The 20561-nt window shown below is 35.0% G+C and overlaps 1 protein-coding gene across 4 annotated transcripts in view; it reads right to left on the reverse strand.

The window, feature by feature from the left end:
• Nucleotides 1–20561, reverse strand: part of ODR4 (odr-4 GPCR localization factor homolog) — a 117019-nt gene that overhangs the window by 65095 nt on the left and 31363 nt on the right. For 2 of the 4 annotated variants that reach the window (XM_029229657.1, XM_029229656.1), the window contains 2 exons: nt 15540–15650; nt 11625–14334 (listed from right to left, as the gene is read on the reverse strand). In XM_029229657.1, the coding sequence (XP_029085490.1) occupies nt 14267–14334; nt 15540–15650 (179 nt within the window). In that variant the 3' untranslated portion in view covers nt 11625–14266. Of the gene's footprint in view, nt 1–7913; nt 8020–10393; nt 10447–11624; nt 14335–15539; nt 15651–20561 lie in introns of those variants that run through there. The other 2 variants (XR_003794524.1, XR_003794525.1) reach the window with 2 other exon arrangements.

A 20561-nucleotide genomic window follows, 5' to 3' on the forward strand; every position in this document is an offset into this window, starting at 1 on the left:
GAGTTCAGGACACTGGGCCACCAAACACCCCCTAGCCCCATGTAATATCAATCAGTGAGAGCTCTCCCAGAGATCTCTGTCTCAATGCTAAGACCCAGCTCCTCTCAACAACCAGCAAGCTCCAGTGCTGGATGCCCCATGCCAAACAACTAGCAGGACAGGAACACAAACCCATCCATTAGCAGAGAGGCTGCCTAAAATAATACTAAGCTCACAGACACCCCAAAACACACCACCAGACACAGCCCTACCCACCAGGAAGACAAGATCCAGCCCCACCCACCAGAACACAGGCACAAGTCCCCTCCACCAGGAAGCATGCACAACCCACTGACCTGACCTTACCCACTGGGGGAAGACACCAAAAACAATGAAAACTACGAACTTTCAGCCTGTGAAAAGGAGATCCAAAACAAAGTAAGTTAAGCAAAGTGAGAAGACAGAGAAATATGCAGCAGATGAAGGAGCAGGTAAAAACCCACCAAACCAAACAAATGAAGAGGAAATAAGCAGTCTACCTGAAAAATAATTCAGAGTAATGAGAGTAAAGATGATCCAAAATCTTGGAAATAGAATGGAGAAAACACAAGAAAGGTTTAACAAGGACCTAGAAGAACTAGAGAGCAAATGAACAATGATGAACAACACAGTAAATGAAATTTAAAATTCTCTAGAAGGAATCAATAGCAGAATAACTGAGGCAGAAGAACGGATAAAGTGACCTGGAAGATAAAATAGTGGAAATAACTACAACAGAACAGAATAAAGAAAAAAGAAGGAAAAGAATTGAGGACAGTCTCAGAGACATTGAGGACAAGATTAAACACACCAGTATTCAAATTTTAAGGGTCCCAGAAGAAGAAGAGAAAAAGAAAGGGTCTGAGAAAATATTTGAAGGGATTATAGTTGAAAACTGCCCTATTATGGGGAAGGAAATATTCAATCAAGTACAGGAAGTGTAGAGTCCCATACAGGATCAATCCAAGGAGAAACATGCCAACACATACTAATCAAACTATCAAAAATTAAATACAAAGAAAAAATATTAAAAGCAGCAAGGGAAAAGCAACAAATAACATACAAGGGAATCCCCATAAGGTTAACAGCTGAGCATTCAGAAGAAATTCTGCAAGCCAGAAGGGAGTGGCAGGACATATTCAGAGTGATGAAAGGGAAAAACCTACAACCAAGATTACTCTACTCATCAAGGATCTCATTCAGATTCGATGGAGAAATTAAAACTGTTACAGAGAAGCAAAAGTTAAGAGAATTTAGCACCACCAAACCAGCTTTACAACAAATGCTAAAGGAACTTCTCTAGGCAGGAAACAAGAGAAGGAAAAGACCTACAAAAATAAACTCAAAACAATTAAGAAAATGGTAATAGGACCATACATATCAGTAATTACCTTAAATGTAAATGGATTAAATGTTCCAACCAAAAGACATAAACTAGCTGAATGGATTAAAAAAAAAAAAGACCCATACATATGCTGTCTACAAGATACCCACTGCAGACCTAGAGACACATAAAGACTGAAAGTGAGGGGATGGAAAAAAATATTCTATACAAATGGAATCAAAAGAAAGCTGGAGTAGCAATTCTCATATCAGACAAAATAGACTTTAAAATAAAGACTATTACAAGAGACAAAGAGGGACACTACATAATGATCAAGGATCAAACCAAGAAGAAGATATAACAATTGTAAATATTTATGCACCCAACATAGGAGCACCTCCATACATAAGGCAAATGCTAACAGCCATAAAAGGGGAAATCGACAGTAAGACAATCATAGTAGGGGATTTAACACCCCACTTTCACCAATGGACAGATCATCCAAAATGAAAATAAATAAGGAAACACAAGCTTTAAATGACACATTAAAAAAGATGGACTTCATTGATATTTATAGGACATTCCATCCAAAAACAACAGAATACACTTTCTTCGCAAATGCTCATGGAATATTCTCCAGGAAAGATCATATCTTGGGTCACAAATCAAGCCTTGGTAAATTTAAGAAAATTGAAATCATATCAAGTATCTTTTTTGACCACTATGCTATGAGACTAGATACCAATTACAGGAAAAAAAACTGTAAAAAATACAGACACATGGAGGCTAAACAATAAACTACTAAATAACCAAGAGATCACTGAAGAAATCAAATAGGAAATCAAAATATACCTAGAAACAAATGACAATGAAAACACGACGACCCAAAACCTATGCGATGCAGCAAAAGAAATTCTAAGAGGGAACTTTATAGCAATACAATCCTACCCCAAGAAACAGGAAAAAACTCAAATAAACAACCTAATCTTACACCTAAAGCAATCAGAGAAAGGAGAACAAAAACACCCTAAAGTTAGCAGAAGGAAAGAAATCATAAAGATCAGATCAGAAATAAATGAAAAAGAAATGAAGGAAAAAATAGCAAAGATCAATAAAACTATAAGTTGGTTCTTTGAGAAAATAAACAAAATTGATAAACCACTAGCCAGACTCAACAAGAAAAAAAGGGAGACTCATATCAACATAATTAGAAATTAAAAAGGAGAAGTAAAAACTGACCCTGCAGAAATACAAAGAATCATGAGAAATTACTACAAGCAACTATGTCAATTAAATGGACAACCTAGAAGAAATGGACAAATTTTTAGAAAAGCACAACCTTCCGAAGCTGAACCAGGAAGAAATAGAAGATATGAACAGACTAATCACAAGAACTGAAATTGAGACTGTGATTAAAAATCTTCCAACAAACAAAAGCTCAGGACCAGATGGCTTCACAGGCGAATTCTATCAAACATTTAGAGACGAGCTAACACCTATCCTTCTCAAACTCTTCCAAAATATAGCAGAGGGAGGAACACTGCCAAACTTATACTACAAGGCCACCATCACCCTGATACCAAAATCAAAGATGTCACAAAAAAAGAAAACTACAGACCAAAAACCATATGATAATCTCAATAGACGCAGGAAAACATTTCGACAAAATTCAACACCCATCTATGATAAAAACTCTCCAGAAAGTAGGCATAGTGGGAACTTACCTCAACATAATAAAGGCCATACATGACAAACTCACAGCCAACATTGTTCTCAATGGTGAAAAACTGAAACCATTTCCTCTAAAATCAGCAACAAGACAAGGATGCCCACTCTCACCACTATTATTCAACATAGTTTTGAAACTTTTAGCCACAGCAATCAGAGAAGAAAAAGAAGTCAAATGAATCCAAAATGGAAAAGAAATCTCTTGCATTCCTATACACTAATGATGAAAAATCTGAAAGAGAAATCAAGGAAACACTCCTATTTACCACTGCAACAAAAAGAATAAAATACCTAGGAATAAACCTACCTAAAGAGACAAAAGACCTGTATGCAGAAAACTATAAGACACTGATGAAAGTAATTAAAGATGATACAAACAGATGGAGAGATATACCATGTTCTTGGATTGGAAGAATCAACATTGTGAAAATGACTATACTACCCAAAGCAATCTACAGATTGAATGCAATCCCTATAAAAATATCAATGGCATTTTTCACAGAAGTAGAACAAAAAATTTCACAATTTGTACAAAACATAAGACCCCAAATTGCTTTGCTTTCTCAAAGCAATCTTGAGAAAGAAAAACAGAGTTGGAGGAAACAGTCTCTGTGACTTCAGACCATACTACAAAGCTACAGTAATCAAGAGAGTATGGTACTGGCACAAAAACAGAAATATAGATCAATGGAACAGGATAGAAAGCCCAGCGCTAAACCCATGCACAAATGGTCATCTTATCTTTGATAATGGATGCAAGAATATACAATGGAGAAAAGACAGCCTCTTCAGTAAGTGGTGCTGGGAAAACTAGACTGCTACATGTAAAAGAATGAAATTAGAACACTTTCTAACACCATACACAAAAATAAACTCAAAATGGATTAAAGACCTAAATGTAAGGCCAGACACTATAAAACTCTTAGAGGAAAACATAGGAAGAACACTCTTTGACATAAATCATGGCAAGATACTTTTTGACCCACCTCCTAGAGAAATGGAAATAAAAACAAAAATAAACAAATGGGACCTAATGAACCTTAAAAGCTTTTGCACAAAAGGAAACCATAAACAAGACGAAAAGACAGGTCTCAGAATGGGAGAAAATATTTGCAAATGAAGAAGTGAACAAAGGATTAATCTCCAAAATATACAAGCAGCTCAGGCAGCTGAATAATAAAAAAACAAACAACTCAATCCAAAAATGGGCAGAAGATCTAAATAGACCTTTCTCCAAAGAAGATATACAGATTGCCAACAGACACATGAAAGGATGTTCAACATCACTAATCATTAGAGAGATGCAAATCAAAACTACAATGAGGTATCACCTCACACCAGTGAGAATGGCGATCATCAAAAAAATCTACAAACAATAAATGCTGGAGAGGGTTTGGAGAAAAAGGAACCCTCTTGCACTGTTGTTGGGATGTAAATTGATACAGCCACTATGGAGAACAGTATGGAAGTTCCTTAAAAAACTAAAAATAGAACTACCATATGACCCAGCAACCCCACTACTGGGCATATACCCTGAGAAAACCATAATTCAAAAATAGTCATGTACCACGATGTTCATTTTAGCACTATTTACAATAGCCAGGACATGGAAGCAATCTAGGTGTCCATCAACAAATGAATGGATGAAGAAGATGTGGCACATATATACAATGGAATACTACTCAGCCATAAACAGAAACGAAATTGAGTTATTTGTAGTGAAGTGGATGGACCTAGAGTCTGTCATACAGAGTGAAGTAAGTCAGAAAGACAAAAACAAATACAGTATGTTAACACATATGTATGGAATCTGAAAAAAAAAAAAGGTTCTGATGAACCTAGGGTCAGGACAGGAATAAAGATGCAGACATAGAGAATGGACTTGAGGACACGGGGAGGGGGAAGGGTAAGCTGGGATAAAATGAGCGAGTGGCATGGACATATATACACTATCAAATGTAAAAGAGATAGCTAGTGGGAAGCAGCCGCATAGCACAGGGAAATCAGCTCGGTGCTTTGTGACCACCTAGAGGGGAATAGGGAGGGTGCGAGAGAGATGCAATAGGGAGGGGATATGGGGATATATGTACACATATAGCTTATTCACTGTTATACAGCAGCAACTAACACAACATTGTAAAGCAATTATACTCCAATAAAGGTGTTTTAAAAAAAAAATCAATGTGTACTTCAATTGTATCCATCAAATTTGGATCCATTCAACAAATTCTTGCTCTGCTTACAACAGAAGAGTGTTGTAAAAATCCAAGGAGATAACGTATGTGAAAACACTTTAGAAGTGGCAAAAGCCAAGAAAAATAACTGTCATTTCTAACTCCACTTTTTTCTCCTGTCTTTAATCAATTAATCAAAACCCATTAAAATATTAATTTTCCTTTTAAGAGGTTATGAATTATATGAGAACTCATTGACTACCTTTAGTTAATATTTAATACCATATTTGATATTCCCAATATAATCACTTATTAGGTTAATATTAGAAATCAAGAAAAATTTACTATTTTGGCTAATTTATATTTAGACAAATCCTTTAGATAATAGTCAACAAACATAACAAGCATTTTAATAGAACTTGATGATCCCCAACAATTCTGGTAATATGGTTTTGAACCAGTTGGCATTTGAGCATTATAGGAATAAGTAAAAGGGGAAGATATTTTATATTTTCACAGAAATGTCATAACAGAAAGAAGACAGACGCATTTTAGTAAAAGGCAGACTATGGTAAATATAATATTTGGATTATGCTTTTAGGTAATAGTAATTATTTCTCTGGGAACTTCTTTAATAGTCTCCCGTTTCTCCTGCATTTTTGATCATTTTTATTATTTTACTTATTTATTTATTTATTTTTACGTATTTAGTTTTGGCTGAGTTGGGTCTTCGTTGCTGCGCATGGGCTTTCTCTAGTTGCGGTGAGTGGGGGCTACTCTTTGTTGCGGTGCACGGGCTTCTCATTGAGGTGGCTTCTCTTGTTGTGGAGCATGGGCTCTAGGCACGTGGGCTTCAGTAGTTGCGGCATGCAGGCTCTGTAGTTGTGGTGCATGGGTTTAGCTGCTCCACGGCATGTGGGATATTCCCAGATCAGGGATCAAACCTGTGTCGCCTGCATTGGCAGGCGGATTCTCAACCACTGCACCACCAGCGAAGCCCCTTGACCATTTTTAAAGTTTGACATATACTAAAGTATATATATATGTGTAGTTAGTCTTCAGTGATGAATGCCATCAACTCTTTCCCTCTCTGTATGCATGTGCTCCTCCCCTGAGAAATGTGCTTTTTCCCCTCCCATGGAAACTAGGCTGGTCCTGTTTGCTCTGACCAATAGAATATGGAGGAATGACATTCCAGGACTTTTGAACACTGACCTTAAGAAGTTAACAATTTCTACCTACTTCCTCTTTGAACATTGATTTTTTTGGGCTTTTTTTTTGGAATTCAACCACCATGCTCTGAGAAGCCTAAGACCTATGCAGAGGTCATGTAGAGGAGAAACAGATAAACTGCCAACCATGTGGATCAGGTATTTTGGATGTCACAGTTCTTAGGTAATTGAAGCCCTGGCCAACACCATGGGGAGAAGAAGAACCTTTCAGCTTAGCCAGTCTACTCACAAAAACATGGTAGTTTAATGCCAACAAGTTTTGAGGTTGTTATGAAGCCAGAGATAACCAATAGATGTTGATTCGTACCTAGAAATAGGATTCTGTTGGGCCAAACCCAAAACACGTAGCTTTAGCTTTGGAACTGAGAAGGAGATGGCTGTACAACCTTCAGGAAACAGTGGTGGTAGAATAACAATGAGGAAATTGTCATTAAAAGGCAACTGTTGTTGTGAAAGGCAACACTTTCACCTACAGTAATGCGAAAGGTAGAATAAACTTGTGGAAATTGCTAAGGGGAAGAAGTAACCTAATAAACTTGTGGATCTGGTTGAGGAGATTTCCAGGCAGAATATTGAAAATGCCAACTGACTTCTTTTAGCTGGCTAAGATCAAATAGGAGAAAAGAGAGATGAACTAAATCAGAAACAGTTGGGTTTTGGAGAAAAATTTATAAACAATTTTATGAAGGACCCAGAACACCTTTTCCAGACAGCAAAAGGTTCTCAAGAAGGAAATGCCTTATGGGCAAAGATCAAATCTAGGGAATTGCTAGTGAAACAGAGCATCAGGGTAAGTTAGGATCAAGGGTGCAGCTGTAATAATCTTTAAGACTTCAGAAATATTTAAGCCAGTGCCTCACAGATCTCTTAGCTATACAAAAAGACTTACAAGAATCTTACCAGCAAAGACTACTCCTCTTAGCTAGACAATGGGTATCTAAGATTTTTAAGGGTATCGTCCTTCAGCACCTTGACTCTCTGCTCAAAGTAGAAAGAGAGAGGTCCGTCTTGAACATTTGTGGGTGTGCCTTTTGTTTAATGGAATGGATAATTTGATTCACAGTAAATACATGATTTTAAAAGGAATTACATCAGTTTAGTCTAAAAGGGAGAGACAGCTCAAAATAAAAAGATGCTTCTGGGCCTTGAACCTTTCTTAACCTGCTTCAATAGGAGGCAGGTTGAGAAAGCTACTCAGCTTCAAATATAAGCCATTTCTCATGGAAAATGACTCAGAGTAGAGCCAAAATCTTGTATGGAAGAGCCAAGAGATGAGGACCACTCTCAAGAAGAATTAGGTTCTAATTGACATACATTCTCTGCTCATAGAATCATGACGAATTAGACATGTGTCCCACTGGAGTTCAGAATTGTTATGGAGCATTCACTGCATTGTACCTCCAATTTTCCCTCTTTTTGAACAACAGTGGCTCTTACCTGTCTTGCCATTGTATGCTGGATGAGTATGGAGAAGAAAACTTGGTTCTTTAGTTCATGCATCTTTAGATTGAGAGCAACTGCAGTAAAGGTTGCCCATGTGTACCTGAAACCAATTTAGATGACAAAATTATGAGCCTTGAGCCTCAATCTGATGACACAAGACGAGACTTTCAGGTGTCTGGGGAGGTGGTGAATGCATTTTCCACATGTCAGGAACATGAACTGCTATAACCCGGGGTATATTATGGTAACTAATTTCCAAAGATGGCTTCCATCAAGCCCTTTTCTTCTTGCATATGCGTAACCACTGAGAGGTAAAGGTTCTTCTCCCCTGTCCCCTTTGAGCTAGGCTGGTCCTGTAGATTAGTTTGACCAATACAATATAGTGAAAACGATGTTCTGAGACTTCCAAGCCAGGGCTTCAAGAGAACCCACAGCCTCTACTTTTCTCTTCTTGGAACTCTCACACTTGGGATGCTACTTCTTGGCTCCCAGCCATCATGACAGGAAGAAGTCCAGCCACCATGATAGAAGAACCACAAGACACATGGAGAGAACTGAGGTGTGATAGCTGAGTTTCCAGCAAACAGCCAGCAGCAACTGCCAACCATGTGAAAGAGTTGTCTTGGATGTTTCAAGCCCAATCAGGTTCCTAGAAAATTGTAGCTCTATACAACACCATGTAGAGCAGAATCAGCCAACTGATTCCTGTCAACTCAGAATTATTAGAAAAATGAAATGGTTGTTGTTTCAGTTAAGTTTGGGGGTATTTTTTTAGTAACAGTCAACCAAAATAACACATACATAAATGTCATGAAGTAAATAAAATGATCAAGAAACTCATTTCAAAAAAGAAACAAATGGAACCTAATCAAACTTACAAGCTTTTGCACAGCAAAGGAAACCATTAAAAAAATGAAAAGACAACCTACAGAATGGGAGAAAATATTTGCAAATGATGCAACCGACAAGGGCTTAATCTCCAAAATATACAAACAGCTCATACAACTCAACAAAAAAACAAAAACCTAATCAAAAAATGGGCAGACCTTAATAGTCATTTCTCCGAAGAAGACATACAGATGGCCAGTAGGCACATGAAAAGATGCTCAACATCCCTATTAGAGAAATGCACATCAAAACTACAATGAGGTACTACCTCACACTGATTAGAATGGCCATCATTAAAAATTCTACAAATGACAAATGCTGGAGAGACTGTGGGGAAAAGGGAACCCTCATACAACGTTGGTGGGAATGTAAGTTGGTGCAGCCACTATGGAGAACAGTACGAAGTTCCTCAGAAAGCTAAAAATAGAGTTACCATATGATCCAGCAATCCCACTCCTGGGCATATACCTAGACAAAACAATAATTCAAAAAGACAGATGCACGCTTATGTTCAAAGCAGCACTAGTCACAATATCCAAGACATGGAAGCAACCTAAATGTCCATTGACAGATGAATGGATGAAGAAGATGTGGTACATATATACAAAGGAATAATACTCAGCCATAAAAAGGAATGAAATATCACTTGCAGCAACCTGCATGCAACTAGAGATTATCATACTAAGTGAAGTCAGTCAGAAAGAGAAAGACAAATACCACATGATATCACTTATATATGGAGTCTAAAATATGGCACAAATGAACTTATCTACAAAACAGAAGCAGACTCACAGATATAGAGAACAGATGTGGTTGCCAAGGGGCGGGGGAGAGAGAGGGATGGACTGGGAGTTTGGGGTTAGCAGATGCAAACTATTATATTTAGAATGGATAAACAAGGTCCTACTGTACAGCACAGGGAACTATATCCAATCTCCTGGGATAAACCATAATGGAAAAGAATATAAAGAAAAGAATGTATATATGTGTATAACTGAGTCACTCTGCTTTACAGCAGAAATTAGCACAGCACTGCAAATCAACTATACATCAATTAAAGAAAAACTCATTTCAACTCAAGAACTAAAACATCACCAATACTGTTTCATTTGTTCATTTGTTCCTTCTTGCCTTCCTATCCTGCCATCACTCTCACTCTGAAATCGTAACCATGAATTTTTACATGATCCTTTACTTAAACAACAAAAGAGTTTACACAAATATATGTGTTCCAACATAATATAGTTTAGATTTGCTTGTTTTTAATCTTTATAAAACTGCATGTAGGCTTCTAAGACTTGCTTTATTTAATCATCACTTTATTCTCAGGTCATTCTCACTGCCAAATAAAATTACAAAATCCACAATTTTTTATTCTCTTGTCAGCGAACATTTGGGTGGTTTCAAACAGGGCTGCCTTGAACATTCCCACACACGTACTCTTGTGCACAAATGCAAGAATTTCTCTAAGGTATGTATGTAGAAGTAGAATGGTTAGGTTTTAGAGTACACAGATGCTTACCCTTACAAGATAATGCCAAATTGCTTTCCAAAGTTTATTAGTTTACAACTCCACCTTTAGATATCTTCTTGATGTACATCTTCTTCATTGGTATTGCATATTTCTTAATTTTTCAATCTGTCAGATGAAATATTATTCATTGTGGTCTTAATTAATCACTTGAAATTAAACATCTTTTCATGTGTTTCATGTGTTTAAGGGTACCTGGTTTCTGTCTTTTACTCATTTTTTTATAGGACATTGATGAATAGTAGTGATAATAGGTATCCTTGTCATGTTCCTGATTTTTAATGTATGCAACTTCACCATGATGCATTATCCTTTTTTACATAATGTTGAATTCAGTTCATCAATAATGGTTTTGACTTTCAGATCTGTCTTAATAAGTGCTATTAGTCTGTAATTTTCTTTTCTCCTACCAAATGTGTCTGGTTCTAGTATCAATAAAAGTTATACAGGCCTCACAAAATGAGCTGAAGAGTATTCCCTCATTATATATTCTTTGGAAGAGTTTGTATGTTGAAATAGTATGGTCGTTGAAAGAGTAAAACATCTGTAAGCATGAGCTAGATGTTCTTTATCAAAAATTTTAAAAGTATTTTCTATTCAATACTATTAAGTCCATGTAGCTTGTGTATTTCTTCTTCAGCCAATTTAAGGAAATGTCACTTTTCTAGACCTTGGTCTATTTTGTCTGTTTTCATACATTAAGATGCTCCTGGTAGTCTCTTATCATTTTCATCTCTGCTGTGGGTTAGGACCCATTTTTCAATCTTTATATTGTTTACTTTAGCCCTGTTTTCTTCTTGTTCAAATATGCCAATTTGTTTTGTCATGAAAACAACTTTGACATTGTGATTCTATGTTTTCTAATTCATTGATTTCTTTCCTTTCCTCTGACTCCTTGCTTCTATACTGTGTTTATTCTGTTGTCCTTTTCCTAAGTTATACACTTAGCCTTTAATTTAAGCATTTAAAACCATTCCCCTCTAAGCGCTCTTTCTGCTGCATCACCCAATTTTTACAAATGTAGTATTTATAATTAGGTACTAATTATGGTTTTTTTTTCATCTATGAAGTTTTTCTAAACTTGTAAAACCATGATTAAAAAAAATTAACCTAAGTTATTTCTTATTATTTGTTTAATACTAATTTTTTGAAATTTATTGTAACTTACTTCATACCTAATACATGGTCAATTTTTGCTAATACACAATGCTTAAGAATATTCTGTTGATTATTCTAAATATGTTCATCGAATCAGCATTAATTGCATTATTCAAAACTGTGTTTTCATTCATTTTTTGTCTAGTTGATTTATTAGTAATTGAGAGCTGTTAAAATCACCCACTGCTGTTCAATTTGTTGGTTCAGCCCTAGTTTATACATTTTGAGGCCATTTTATAAAGCATATACAAATCTAAAATTGTATATATTCCTAATAAATTGATCCTTTTACCATTATTTAGTGGTCTTCTCCATCTTTAATAATAATACAATAAAGTCTAATTTTGAGTTGATAGCACCAAAGCTACATAAGTTTTCTTTTGCTATTTGCCTAGTGCATTTTTTTATCCTTTAAAAAATCCCATATCAGCCTATAGCTGATTTTTTAAAAACTGAATCAATGTTTTTAACTGGGTTTAGCCTATTCATAGTTATTTTAATTATTTGACTTGTTACTATTTATCTTACTAATTTTGTACTTCCCCCACCCCTAATTTCTTTCCCTTTTTTTTGTATTGAGGTATTGTCTCATTCCATATTTTTAACTTTTTTCTTTGGAATGATTCATCCCATATCTATTATTTAGCAGTTACACCTGAAATTTTACTACACATATTTAACATAATTTCAAAGTTAAACAGTACCTTAACCCATTTTCTGAATAATAAAACACTTCAGAACACTTTAATTCTAATCACCCCCCCATCTTATAAGCTACTGTCCAGTTTTTCAATTATATCCTATTTTAAAAGTCCACATTAATGTTGCATAAAATGTTTATTTAGATTTATTTAGTTACAATCTTGCTTCTTATAAACACTTCTTTCATTACGATTGTTTTATACAAACAACACTTTTGATTTACATGTTTTTCATTTATTTGCTTACTAGTTCTTCAATTTCAGATCATCCTTTTGGAATTATTTTCCTTCTTGAAGATAATCCTTTTGCAATTTCTTTAAAGAAGTTCCACCGATGGTAAAATCTGTTTTTCACTTGAATAAGTATTTATTTCAGTTTTGCTTCATACAGATTCCAAGTTGACAATTGTTTTTCTCAGAATTTTGAAGGCACTATTCTACCACCTTTGGAGTACATTGTTGCTGTTGAGAAGCTTTCTGAAGTATCTGTCTTGCCTTCACTGATAATCTTTTTCCCCCTTTGATTGCTTTAAGAATCCTCTGTTTGGTATCTCACAGTTATACTACACTGGGTTTAGGCTTGGATTTTATCTATATATGCTTGGGATACATTGTGCTTCCTGAACTTATGAATTCGTGTTTTTCCAACAAATGTGGAAAATTCTGTTATCTCTTCAAATATTGCCACTCCTCCATCCTCTCTATTCTCTTCTGCTGGTACTTCTAGTATTCATAATTCTTCCTTCTATATCTCTTATCTTTTCCTTAATATTTATATTTTCTAGCACCTTGTTTCTCCTGGCTGCACATTGGGTAATTTCCTTATATCTAGCTTCCAGTTTATGTATTGTCTCTTCAGCTGAGTCTAATATGATATTCAACATGTCTAAGGGTTTTTCTTTTTTTAAATTGCAAGTAACATATTTCTCATCAAGCAGTTCCACTTGTTTCTTTTTCAGATCAGTCTGTGGTTCCATCCTTCATGTATGTTGATGATAAGACCTTGGAAAATTGAGTCCAAAGTTTATATCTACAGGTTCTTTCTCAAGCTAGCTAGTTTCAACTTGCACCTGGTGATCTCCAGCCATGAATAATATTGCTTATCTTAATCTATGGGAATCTGGGGCCTACATCTTGTTTCTGCCAGGAACTATAGGGTATTACAAACTGAGGCCCACTTCAACTGTCCTGGATGGGACATCTCAGATTCAGATTTATCTCCTTGTTTCTGGTCTAAGGAAAACTGCATATGGCAGTGCTGCAATTGGTATTTGTCACCCAGGCAACCACTGTCAACCTTATGCTTAATATAGTTTTCACAATTTCCATATCAAAATGTGCTCATTTTGTCAGGGAGAAAAAATAGAGGTGTAGTTCTTGGAGATTTCCCCTACTTTCTTTGAGCCTATTAATGTATTCAAAAGGAGATTTTATTCAGGATCTAGCTGTTTTGCAGTACCTAATATATTACTGGAAGCAAAAGTCTTATTTAATATATTAGGTTATGATATACTAACCAGAGAAAGCTCATGATTTATGACAATCCTTGCTGATTCAAGAGGTCTGGAGAGGTTTCCTACCCCTCAAATGGAACTCAATCAGTATTTTGGAATCAGTATAGAAAGGTCCTAAACTATGAACTTATCCAGTAAGTTTTTGCCCCACTTTGCAGAAATTTCTATTGTTCTATTACTAATATAGTCAGTCAACCCTGACTATTCAAATTTCCAATGTCCTGATCAATATGTGGTTCAGGTCAACAGGACTAAAATCTATGAAAATAAACCATCATTTTGAACATTTTAAAAAATAGATAATAACGATTTGTTACATGCAACTTCCATCTAGATTCATAACTTTATTCTTGGAAGCCTGAGCCACCTATAATATAAGCAGGGCTAAACAAGGCAGCTGGTGATTTCATTTTAGTCAGAAACACACCTAATAGGCATTATGGCAGCAGATCTGACTGCTATTGTCTTAGACGCAGATGGATTGTTTGCATCATTATTATTCATAATTGTTGGTCAGTGTTCTCTGGATGATCAGGAAGCTCTTTGTGCCTCACCCTAATCACTGAAGTAATGAAAGGAGATACCCGCAGCAAGGGCTGCAACTGCAAATGCTGCAATCACACCTAAAAGTAAAACAAACACAAAACAAATGGAAATGGAATGAGCAAAAGAAAGGCTTAAGTGATCCTAGGCTTTGAAATGTCGGTAACTGATGGGCCTAAACAACAAGAACAACATACACACACAAATACATATACTTACACACACACATATACAGGCATGAAAAGCCAGCAAAGTCTTAGAGGAAAATATAGCAATAGGTTGAAAATTATATTTTACAAAGTTGGACTGGTAATCATATACTTCACCACCTTCGTTAACACCTTAAAATAAAAAATTATCTTTCTTATACATGAGTGCACTCACACACATCTAAGAGACAAACTAATACATACTTAAAAAGGCTTCTATAAATATTTATATTGACATTTCAGCTGTCTCATGCTACTTAGCTTAAACCAGAAAGACATCTCCAATGGGCAGGAGTCCTCAGTAATTACCATGCGAAGTCATTTATATAGCTATTGAAAACTACAGAAACTAAAATCTAAGAATTATTAAGCTTGGGTTGGTAACTTTTAATTTTTTTTCCTGAGTATTTTAAGTTAAAAAACAACAACAAAAAGAAAACTGACCATAGTAGTCCAGACAGACAGACAGACACACACACACACACTTAGGTACAAAGAATTTAGGTAATTAACTTAACTTATGAGTAACTGACATGAAAAATAACCAAAGTTTCTGGCTTCTCTCAGTCAAAAATCTTAATGCTTATAAAGCATTTCTCAAATTGGCGTTCAACTAAACAAAAGTCTACATGTTCTTTGATCAATAAGTCTGAAAAATGTTAAAGTGACTGCCACACTTCTTGGAGCCTTTAAAATACTAAAATACATTAGAATTTCCAGACTTGAATTTGACTTTTTTCATAGAGCACCTATCAAAATCTTCCACAATAGCAATCCTGGGAACACCAGCTTGGAAAACACTGGCCCTACTATACTAATTGATTCCCAAAACTCAACATGTGTTTCTTCTAAAAACACCAAAACATTTCATAGGAAGTGTCATCTTTTAGGGCACTTGAGACAATGCTTTATTTATAAATCTTTCTATCTCTCAGGGCGTACCACTTTCTATAATACTCAATAAATACTGGCTTAATCTAGCTCTTTTAAGAAATGAAATGAAAATAATTTTAAAGTAACAAGAAAACTCAAATCCAAAATACCATCTTTTCAATGTTATAGAAGAAATATAATACCTATGTTTTGCTGAATTTTCAACACTATTGTAGTTTTAATTGGCTGTTTTGATGGTTCATCATCTGTGTTGTCCAATGAAGCTTCAGTATTCATAGAGGAACTTACACAGGCTGCAAGAGGATAATAAAAATAAATCTTAAATAAAATAAGAATAATTACTGCTTAAAAATGAGTTTTAAAGAACATTATAAAAAACATACAGTGAACTCCATTTTCCTTCAACTTGACTTTTTTTTTTTTCAACTTTACTTTTTAAACTTGCTCTTTATCAAATGCAGGCAAATTAAATTTCATGGACTATATATCAAACTGATGTACTTTTTAAAATACTTTATGGGGACTTCCCTGGTGGCGCAGTGGTTAAGAATCCACCTGACAATGCAGAGGACATGGGTTGGAGCCCTGGGCCAGGAGGATCCCACATGCCGCACAGCAACTAGCCCTGTGTGCCACAACTACTGAGCCTGCACTCTAGAGCCCGCGAGCCACAACTACTGAGCCCACGTGCCACAACTACTGAGGCATGCGCAGCTAGAGCCTGTGCTCTGCAACAAGAGAAGCTACCGTAATGAGAAGCCTGCGCACCACAACGAAGAGTAGCCCCCACTCTCCACAACTAGAGAAAGCCTGCGCCCAGCAACGAAGACCAAATGTAGCCAAAAATAAATAAAATTTTAAAAAAAGAAAAGAACGATTCAATTCAATGACCTCAGCTTCTATCTTAAAAAAAAATACTTTATGTACTTTTATAACTGATCAAAACCAAGGAGGCACAGAGCCAGTTCTGAATGACTCCCACAAATTATAATCTGATTACTATATGGTAGTGGAGATAAATGATACCAAAAATCAAACTAGATAGGAAAGGGTAAATTTTGTTCTTAATTGGGATTAATTTATAATATTCTTATTGATGGTTTTGGCAATTAATAATTTTAAGTAATCAGTAATAATAAAAGTAGGGATCAGCAAACTGTAGCCATGGGCCAAAGTGCAGCCCATGGGCCAGACCTTACATGCTCTGCAAAGCCTAAAATATTTACTATTTAGCCCTATACAGAAAAAGTTTGCTGACTCTTGATCTAACCTGAATTACATAAGCAAATTGGGACCATAAGTTTGACCTTAAAACAATTCAATGTTAAGCAAAGTAAGTACACTATCTCATTTATAGTTGGAAAATAAAACCTGGGACATTAAGTGCGTATTTGAGGGTCATAGGCAACAGAATGAGGATTCAAATACAAGTTCTCTTTCTACTTCATTATGGTGACAATAATTTGCGTAGATTAGCCAAGCTGAATTTATTTAACACTGACTAAAAGTGTCTGAACTGAAAACATCCTTAGGGATCACACAGACCAATGGTTTTCTTTTTTTAAACTAGTGCTAGAAAATCTGACAGAAAATCCCAGTATGTAGAATAGATGAAAGCAGAATTACTCTAGTTGAAGCAGGGATGAAGGACTCCTGGAGCCATACTCCCTCCTTCCCCTAAGAGGTGACAGCAGAGTGCTGTTCTACAGAACTCAAGGGAACTATGTTTGAAAACAATTGCAGTTGATAGTTAAACAACATGGGTTTGAACTGCATGGATCCACTTACTCATACGCAAATTTTTTTCCACTAAATACATACTATATGATCCATGGTTGGTTGAATCCATGGATGGGGAAGTGCCCATACGGACAGCCAACTGAAGCTGTATGTGGATTTTCGACTGCGTGAGGGTCAGTGCCCCTAAACCCCATGTTGTTCAAGGGTTAACTGAACTTCATGTTGATCCCTTTATTTACAAAGAAGAGAAGAGAACCCCAGAGTGACACAGTAAATACTACTGTTTAAATTCAAAGTAAAATAGCTTATTGCTTGGATTTAAAATATCTTTTATAGACATCTTTGTATACCAACATACTGGCACATGCAGATGTGCTCACAAGGATGACACATAACTTACTGAAATAATTAACTGTGGTACCGAAATGGATGAAAAAAAATTTGCCTGCTTCTCAATTTCCCATGAAGTTTGCCATTTTGAGAAATAATCCTTAGTAGTCACCTCATTAGAATCAAGGCAAAACTGTTCTTTTTTTCCCTCTTTGAGCATATGACTAAAGTACTTTAAAAACAAACACAAAACGTTCTTCTCTTTTGTTCTACTCCCATATCAAACTAGTCACAAAGGCCAACAAATTCTCATGAACGGTCTCCAGAATTATTCAGTCTTCCATATTTCTACAGCATCCAGTTTTCTCGGGGGCTGTAACACTTTACTTCTAGAATACATTAGCCCGCCAGCTTAAAATTTCCCCTAACTTCATCCATATGTCTAAAAGTTGAATGGAGAGTACAATTTTATCCATTTTAAAAACATACACTCACACACACACAGAACTTCGGCTTTTTCTTTTAGCAAATACCACTGCTAAAAAGCTTTTTCTTTGGGCCACTAAAATCCTTATCTCAGATAAAAACAAAAATAATGGATGAAGCATGAATTATACCTATTTGCTACAGGAAATTTTTTACTTTTTTACTTGAGTACCTATAGATAAAGAGCACAAAAATGGTTTTATTTGTCATGTCATATTACTCACACATTTAATACTAATTTGTTATTTGTGAAGAAGAGCATGCTCTAAGAGGTCAAGTCCTCTGTATAAACAATTTACTTCTATTAAAAAAAGACATTCCATTGCTCTGCTATTTCCATTTTAAAATCTGTCATTCAAAATCATAGATTTGATACAAAGCTAAGACAATTTTACTGAAGCAGAGCATTTTTCAAGGATGAATAAATCCTTACCATAACAATTTGTTTGTCTGTTTTTGGTGGGGCCATGAAGAACTTAATTCAAATCTCAGATACTGTCATTTTTACCAATACCTTAACGTCATCTGAACTTTAAATGCAAAGGACATGTGATTCAATAGGAAATTAGATCTTAACCATTCCTTAAAACCAGGTAATTTTAACTGCAGACAAATCTCAAATTATTCATGTAAGAAAGCAACCTTTCTTAAGCAACTGTCAACAAAGGAGAAGACAAGGACCATGATGAATGCATGTTAAATTGTATATATATTCAATTTCATCCCAAGCTGCTGATAGGTAGAACTATTTAGAAGCTTAAAATGAAATGCTAGCACTTGAACTCCTTAGTTAGGTGTCATCTTCCAGATCCCTAAATCCTAAGTTAATGAGGTTTCACTAGTCAGTGATTTAGCCATTAAAATACATCTTCAGCATTACTTTTTTTCCTTTATAATTAAATTATCAATGTTTAACCAAGCAATGAAAATTAACTTCACCTCTGATATCAAGACAGAATTGGCAAAGATGGGTTTCACCAGATTTTAAATGTGTGTCTCCAAATTTGCTGATACTGTGGATAAAGTACATCTGAATTATTAAGTTAATATCTACCAGGAGATGACTAATACATTTAAGAAATTTTAAAGCCACAGTTATCCCTCACCTTAAGTGAGTCATTTTGACAAACAAATTGTTCTTCATTCCTTAAATCATTTTAAAGTATGTTATTTTAAAATACTTGGCAAAATACATATTTTAAACATAGCAACTACATTACAGAACAGAAATAAATAATCAAGCAAATGGTAACATCAAATACTTGGAAAATAAAGCTTGATACTTATAACAAGTTTAACAATCCTAAATGTATAGTAATTGATTTCAAGTTTGAATTTGAACATTTGAACTCCACTTTTCATGGTTTATTTTACCTGGAAGCCCTAATTTCAAATAATTAGGAAAATCTATGCACACTATATAGCATTATTCTTATACTTTAATGTTTTTCATTATAATTCAGAAGGTCCATTATTTAAAAGTTTTATAATAATTCTAGTAAATATCACCTTACATTTATATATCTCTTTCTGTTTAGAAAGTATTTTCCCTAACATTTTTACTAAATTCTAGTACCAACACCAAAAGAATTTGGGGTTCAGAGAGGACTTGTTCAAGGTTACACAGCTGTAAGTGGAAGACCTGGACTCAGCTAAAACATCTTGGTAAAATTATGCATCTAATATTTTTGAATAAATTAATAAATGAAAGAATGAAAAAGTGAACATAATTCTAAACCAACTGAATGTATATGTAAAAGCACTTAATTTTTCTATTAAAATGTTTATGTTTTTACCCTATCCCATAATTTGGAATGTGTTATTTTGCTACTAAATAACTATATCATTCCTTCTAATTCAACAAATACTTGATGAAGCAAAAATAATATAATTCTAGACAAGTCCTATTCTTGGCCACAATAAATCTGATGCCAATGTTCAATTCCTAAACAGCTTAGAGTTACTTTTACTGTATTCATCCTTGAAAATGAACTCAAATGTTACCTGCTCTGAGAAGCTTTCTCTGAATCACTTACAGGGATAATGCCTGTGCTAAATATTCTGATAATTCTCTGTTCATTCCCGTATTATTGAACTAACCTCTAGTTAAAGTGATATGTAATAGTAATAATAAAGAAAGAAAAAATGTAAAGAATTTACTAAAATTTGAAAATACTAATGTCAAACCTTTCTTACTATAGATTACAGGTTATTGCTAACCTACCATCAAAATATTTTTTCTGAATGAATTATTAGCCAAATCACTAGAGACCCTAAAATTATGATCATTAATCTTGATGTTCTTGAGTTCTTAGTTACTCTTGGGACCTTACTACATGCCCTGCAATAATTAATAATGCATACAATTCTATCTTCCAAGTCAGATTATAGGCTTCTTGAGGAAAGGAATCTGGCCATTGATTTGTCGTCTATAACACTACCTTGAACAGAGCAAATGCTTAATAAACATCTAACAAATAGACATACTAAATGCTATAAACTAGAATTAATATTTACGGGGCAACAATTAGTGTTACATGTTGTCATATGTTTTTAATGTTCTATATCCCTTAAAACGTTCTGAACTATTGAGCCATAGAGCTATGACCATTATATCCTTTTAAAATCTTCATCATGTTCAGTGTAGT

This window comes from Monodon monoceros, unplaced genomic scaffold (assembly GCF_005190385.1).
Source record: "Monodon monoceros isolate NGI ecotype Baffin Bay Population unplaced genomic scaffold, NGI_Narwhal_1 Super_Scaffold_18, whole genome shotgun sequence".
In the NCBI taxonomy this organism is placed as follows: Eukaryota; Metazoa; Chordata; class Mammalia; order Artiodactyla; family Monodontidae; genus Monodon; species Monodon monoceros.